Source organism: Octopus bimaculoides, chromosome 6 (genome assembly GCF_001194135.2).
Source record: "Octopus bimaculoides isolate UCB-OBI-ISO-001 chromosome 6, ASM119413v2, whole genome shotgun sequence".
Classification (NCBI taxonomy): domain Eukaryota; kingdom Metazoa; phylum Mollusca; class Cephalopoda; order Octopoda; family Octopodidae; genus Octopus; species Octopus bimaculoides.
The window spans coordinates 55967085-55973831 of record NC_068986.1 but is presented as its reverse complement, the minus strand read 5'-3'; the positions used below and the strand labels follow the sequence as shown (position 1 = coordinate 55973831).

Sequence of the window (6747 nt, the reverse complement as noted above, 5' to 3'; positions counted from 1 at the left end):
TATGAGTTGATCTATTTAAGGCGTTAAGGGGGCTCACCAGACATCAGAAATATACACCATCACGTGACCTTATTAAGGGCTGTGATTGGTCAGTTTGCGTTCTGGCGGGAAAGGTTCGAAGAATTTGCCGCTTCAAATAATAATCAGTCACGTGATGACAAGGCTGGTGTTTTCCCCTACGTTCGCGTTTGTTTATATGTAACTGAGAAGAATGGCGATAGTAGTTTTGTATCTAATGGGGGTAGGTAGTTTCACTACATATACATATATATATATATATATATATATATACACACACACGCAGTGGGACTAAATCCAGAACCATGTTGTTGGGAATCAGGTTTCTTACCACACAGTTACGATGTTACTATTTCTTGCGGATTGGTTGACTGCGTGTGACTCCCGTGTCCCCTCATCCCTTATAATGTAGTTGTTGTTCTCCTTTGGTTATAGATCTGCATCTTTGTGTGATCAAAGTCGTTGTAACTGTAACTATCTCATATTTTTCTATATTTGATCATTATGTTTTCATATTTTTTAAGACACTAGATTGTATTTAAAGTAATTTCTGGCTACTATTTCCAGCAGGTGAGCGAGTACGTTGTTGCTTACTGAATCGTACTGGAGTTGTTCTTTCGACTGTTCCCTTAAAAATATTAAAATTCTATAAATTCTCTCACTGATTAATAAATTATTTAGTGCTGGCTTTGTATGTTGCCATTAATTTATTACTGTTATAAGTTTCCTCCCACTTGATTTTGAGTTCAAATCCTACAGGTAATAATTTTTACTATTTATCCATTCGAATTATTGTTGATGATGATTAATTGCAAGTCCATCCTGATCGATCAGACCGATTGTCAAAGGCTTTCCAGCCATGACTACTCTCATTATCATTATTTTATTTATTCTTATTTACACACTGCATAACGCGAACTGCACTTATCCAATGTCTTTTCAATTTTAGACGATAGGGTATAATGGGAAGAGCAATCGCGCAGAGACTGTCTCTCTCTCTTTACCGAGGTTTTATTGTTGTTGGTACTGCGCATAATGTCTATCCTGATTGATCAGACTTATAATGGAAGGCATTGCAGTCGTGATCATCGAGTATTTTATTAACATTTAAACTATATATGTAACACGTCCTTCCCGTTTTAAAGACGGCAACGTGTGATTTTGAGAGAAATTTGTCTGCTATTTCTAGCAAGTCGATTGACTGAGTAGAGGTCTACTTCTGTTTTATAAAATAGTAAATCAATATTCTTGTCGATTCAAAAGACAACCCGTCTACAAAGCAATAATCTTGTATATGTAAGAAACGACTGAAAGAGATCGATAAAGTGTAAAAACAAACCTAAAGGAGTTGAGGTGGAGGTGGTAGGGGGTCTTCTATGGGGTCATTCGACCTTCTAAAACTAGCCGCTATATGACCCTCTTATCACACACGACTCTCTTTAAAAAGGAAGAATACATTGGACAATGAAGTCTTAGATGTATAAAAAGTTGATATGGTCATCACCGGAGCATCTTCGATCATAGGCCTGCTCATCTTTTGTTGACCTGGGGCTAAACATGAACCACAACTGCAATTATTGTAACTTTATTTCAACTTTGCCTGAACTGTAATACTTTAAGTCTGTAACAGACATCATGATTAAACGTATTTTATTTATTTGTGAATAATAATTTTTTTCTATGTATTTATTTAAACGTTAGATTTACTTGTGAAATGGAAGACAGTGAACTGATAGCAATTGAAGATCGCACGGAGCAGTTTTACGTCAATGACCAAGCTATGAAGTATCTCAAGTCAGTGTGGATTGGACTTCGCTATATAGAAGACGTAAGAAATTAATTTATTATAGTGGTTCTGAAAGCTGGGGTTTTTGAGCTCACAAGGAGTTGCAAATGTCAAGAGAGCGCTATGGGAGTGCTAGGTATTTAGAGCGATCATGATTTTTCTCAGAATTCAAAATTGTACAGTCGAGTTTTACGTTAACGGCCAGCTATGAAATATCTCAAAATACGTAATGTAGATTGGACTTCTATTTCAGTAGTTCTTAACTTAGGTAGCAGTACACTGGAGACAGTGTGAACTCAAAAGGACAGTAAATATCGGTTTCAAATGTTGGCTCAAGGCCAGCAATTTCGGGGAAGGAAGGAAGTCGATTACATTGATCTCAGTATTCAACTGGTATTTGTTCTATCGACTCGTGAAAGGATGAAAGGCATAGTCGACCTCGGCGGAATTTGAACCTAGAACTTAAAAACAAGAGGATATGCTGCTAAGCATTTTGCCCCGCGTGTTAACGATTTTGCTAACTCGCCGCTTTAAGGGCAGTAAATAACATGAGAGCATTATGGAGACGCTAGTTGTTTAGTGAAGTCGTAATATAACTTAGAAATATTTAATCCAAGTACAATATCTATATTTCAAAAAAAGAAAAATATCTTTGCCGAGATTACCGTGTGAGTTGGGTATTGTATTATTAGTGGGGTGCCAAGGTGCAATATAATTTCACTATATAAGTTCTCACCTTCTATAGTAATTTCTATAAGAATTTAATATAGAGGGAACTAGTCCACGCAAATATCTGTAAGAAAAAAAAAATGACAGCAGCTGCTTGGGACAGAGTAGCGAATGATATATTTACCACCATTCAAAATTAGCCCCTGTTTGATTAAAATAATTTTTCTTCTTCTTCTTCTTCTTCTTCTTCTTCATGATGAAGATTTTGTAAACGTCATTCAGTGATGCTTTGAGCACCAGAAATTTATAATATGTTGCTTTTATTTATTTTCCAATTTAACAGATAATAGAAATATTTACTATTGTTGTGAAATCTTTTAATATCATAAAATAATCCCACCTGATAAGTAGATAATTGTGTGTCATGTGTTGGATATGAGATAAAGCACCGGCTGACGTGAGACTAACTAATGTGGCTTCACGTTGCCTTCTCCTCCATATCCCAAGGAAAAGTAGAACTCGACATTACGAGGCAGATCAATGCAACGCCTTGATATATTTGGTTTTGTCCCTCAGCGCTCAAATCCCACCTTAGCTCAACTTGGGTTTCATTTAGAATTCACTTTATCTTTCTGTCCTTAGGCTATATACTGAAAACGATTCAATAAAATTCACACTTTTGAACTCCACAAACTGACTTTGTGATAATCAAAAGAAGTCAATTGAGTAGCACTCTCACTTCTTGCAGCTATGAAAAGTGTTTCTAATATTAGAGTATGTATTTTGTTTTTATATTTGTTTTTATTCTTATAAATGTGTAGTCAGAATTAACGATGATTATGTGTTTGAATTCGAGCCGAATGAAGGAACCTCAACACTGTTGCAAAACCTTCTGGGAATAGCTGTCAAATTTGCTCAAAAATACGTCCTTCTCACTCTAAAAAGAACACATTAAACTATAAGTACTCCAAAACGGTCAAGACTGGTGGAAGGTCTTTAATAATAGATCAACTCTATTAGGTCAGATCTGAGTTAAACAACAACAGCAAAATGTTTTGGCTTTTAACACAATGCTGTATCAGCAATAAGAAAAGAATTGGCGACCATTCGGCACCTGAATCAACTTAATTCTATTTTCCGAAGGCGTCGCTTGAGTTTCGTTGAAGCTATTAGTAACCAAGTCAAATGATGATGACAAGTGAAATATTGTAAAATTTCCCGACTTGCTGACACTCATTACATATATGAGTGAGAAGTTAATTAATTAATTAGCCGTTTTATTCAATTGTTTAATTAGACATTTCAACTTCTATGCAGTGTGCAAATCTGCTGAAGGTATAATTAAGTTACTGTGAGTGGGCAACATGCCGTTTGGACATTGTTGCATGTCTTAATATAGATTTGAAAATAATAATTGTTCATGATGTGAATTTGATGGATGCCAAAATTGGTAGGCCGTGGGACAAAATGTCTTGTGGCATTATAATTACGTCCTTTTACAAACAGCTTAATTGATGAATGTATGTATGAAGCATGCATGTACGCATGCGAGTACGTATGTATGTGTTTAGTCGGCTATACCGACATGAAAACCGATAAACCGGTGCCATTGAAATAAAATACTATGCAGTGTTATGCAGACACTCTCAGATACTCCTTTGTCATTCTCGTTAATAGAAATACAGTGAACCAGCGATTGGTCCCCACTAGACACTTATAATCAACAACTTTTCACAAAAAAAGGAGAAAATGCGATCAAAATTAAATAAATAAGTTTCACCAAGATCAATTTTGTTTATTTCATCATTGCAAAATCGATAAAGTAAGTACTAAAAAATAACTCGATGGGGTATTTTGCCATTTTGCCAATATTAGAGAGCAATCATTATTGATGTTGATCAATGTGGAGCAATTGTTACACCGACAGTGAGTTAAAATCGCTACACATCAGTGTAACAGTTTCAATCATCGTTTGGAGCCATTTCACTTTACTTACGCCACAAGATCTCATTTAAAATGCTGGGTCTTTGTGCTTTGTGAAAGACATACTTAACAGAATCCAAAGTGAGGATTAAGAGTTGTTGCTTTGTCCCACATAAGTGCTTGTGGAGTGGATCTATGATCGAAGGCGTTACAGATATGACTATTCCTGTCTTTCTTCAGAAACAGTAAATCTGAGACTACATTATTCATTATATATTTCTTTTTATATGACAATATGGCGTAATTTGATAGAAATTTGGCTGCTATTTCTAGCGATTCGATCGACTACATAAATACTCACTCGCTAGCTCGTGCAGATTTAGTGAGATATAGCTTAGTGATGTATGTTAACTTGTGTCACAAACGAGGATTTATACCGAACATCGACTCAAATTTCAAGCTGTTGCGCATTCATTGTTTCAATCACTAAACTATTGCAGGTAGCCTTCTCTAGATATGCATTCTGTTTGTTCTCCAGATAGATGAATCGTAGCAATGTAAAATTAACTCTCCTGTCCCAAAATTAAAATGGAATTTTTTTTTCATGACTTATTCAGAGGAGGAAAGGCAACATCTATAACATTTTTGCACGACCTCCAGGACTGTTGGGAAGAAGAGATGAAGTACCCGAGAGGTTTGGTCGAAATGCTTACAATAGAGTGTTTTCCGCTAAAGCCACCCAAGGACCAAGTGATGGCGTTAGATATGAAGACGGATTGGGATTATGAATTTATGTCAGTTTAATTGTTAGGGTGTTAGAAAGGATGGATTGTAAAATTTGTTTCAGCCCTTTGAGTTATAACTCGTTGGGTGCTAGACTTCTTCCATCATCCAGTTAAACACCACCGCCAAGTCCAAGTCCATAGTTTCTTGTAGAGATCACGATATTGCAAGATTTCTATCCTGGCCCCTGGTTTGAGAATAACTTCTCTTCTTTCCACCAATTTCGAAGGCCTGAATAATAAGATGTTATGAGCGCTCTCCTTCCTACTGTAAATAACCAGTAAAAAAGAAATCAACTTGTGTTTTACCTACTCTTGAGTATCAGTATTTAATTTCTCTATTCCTTTCGGTTTGAGGACTCCAATCTTCAATCTTTGTGAAATCTATCCATTTCATCCAATTCCTCCTGAATCTAGTTTGTCAGCTTTTTCATCCACCTGTTATCATACATCCTATGAACGTGCGCAACCCAATTTCATTGAAAACGATTTTAAAAATATTACAATATCATTTAGATTTTTGTTATCTATTTTATTGTTTAGACATGTGTTTCATCAGTGTTATTTCTCTTACCATATTTTATATTCTAGGAAGACAAAAGTGCCTACGAATGGCAGTGGATTAACGGTAAACCAGTGTCTATAAATTTTTGGAATGAAGGTCGGTTTCCATTCATTAAAGAGTGAGTAGTATTGAATCTGTTTACTTATTGTAATTGTTGATGGTGTTGTTGCTTTGCCCTGCGTTAGCCCTGACTGGAAGGATGACTTACTTTGAAAAACATTACAGTTACAAGCTATTTGAAGATTTCTAGAACTATACCATCTAATGTGTCACCTTTTAAATGATTTTAGCGTGCAAGTAGAGGAGGTGGGCAACCGAACTGAGCCTTTCTTATAAAATCGTTCATTTGTTTATTTAAACGTCTTTTGATATGAACAGAGTAAAAAAGAATCAGGTTGATGAAACAATAGTAAAGACGTAATGAGTGCTGATCATGTATCAGTACTTTCGTTTAGAAATATTTAAATTAATTAAAGTTGTTAGTCTCAGTATCTATAGAATTGCTTGGGCATAACTAGAGATTACGTTCAGGGCAACGAACCAACTAGAGAGCTTCTATATAAGTGCCTCACATATTGTGTTAAAGTCTCCTAACAATACTAGCGAATGCGACATGGCCAGGAACTTGCCCAGGTCACGAAAATATTCACTTTGCGGGCCCATAATATTGGGTGCATAAATAGCAACTAGCCTGATTATCTTGCCACAACTGAATGTCATGTCAAGAACGACTAGCCTGCCTTCTGGATCAGAAAAAAACCCAACTTTTTCTCGGTTACCCGGTTTCTTTTTAGTAGGACCAACGCTCCACCTCCCGCCCGACTCGGAGAAACGTATTTCTCGTAGCCGTTCAGGAGTGGGGACAGATCTCTTGGTCCCTTTACTCGGGTTTCCGTTGCAACAATCACATCCAATTTTCTTGACCTGATGTCATTTAGGAAGCGTCCTTGCTTCCAGCTAGACAACAGACCACGAACATTTAAACAACCAATGTGAACAGACAT

General features: G+C 36.3%; 1 protein-coding gene across 1 annotated transcript in view; it reads left to right on the top strand.

Moving 5' to 3' along the window:
- Window positions 1–6747, top strand: part of LOC106883728 (macrophage mannose receptor 1) — a 299961-nt gene that overhangs the window by 144067 nt on the left and 149147 nt on the right. The window contains exons 6-7 of the mRNA XM_052968739.1: window positions 1720–1846; window positions 5770–5861. Of these exons, the coding sequence (XP_052824699.1) occupies window positions 1720–1846; window positions 5770–5861 (219 nt within the window). The remainder of the gene's footprint in view (window positions 1–1719; window positions 1847–5769; window positions 5862–6747) is intronic.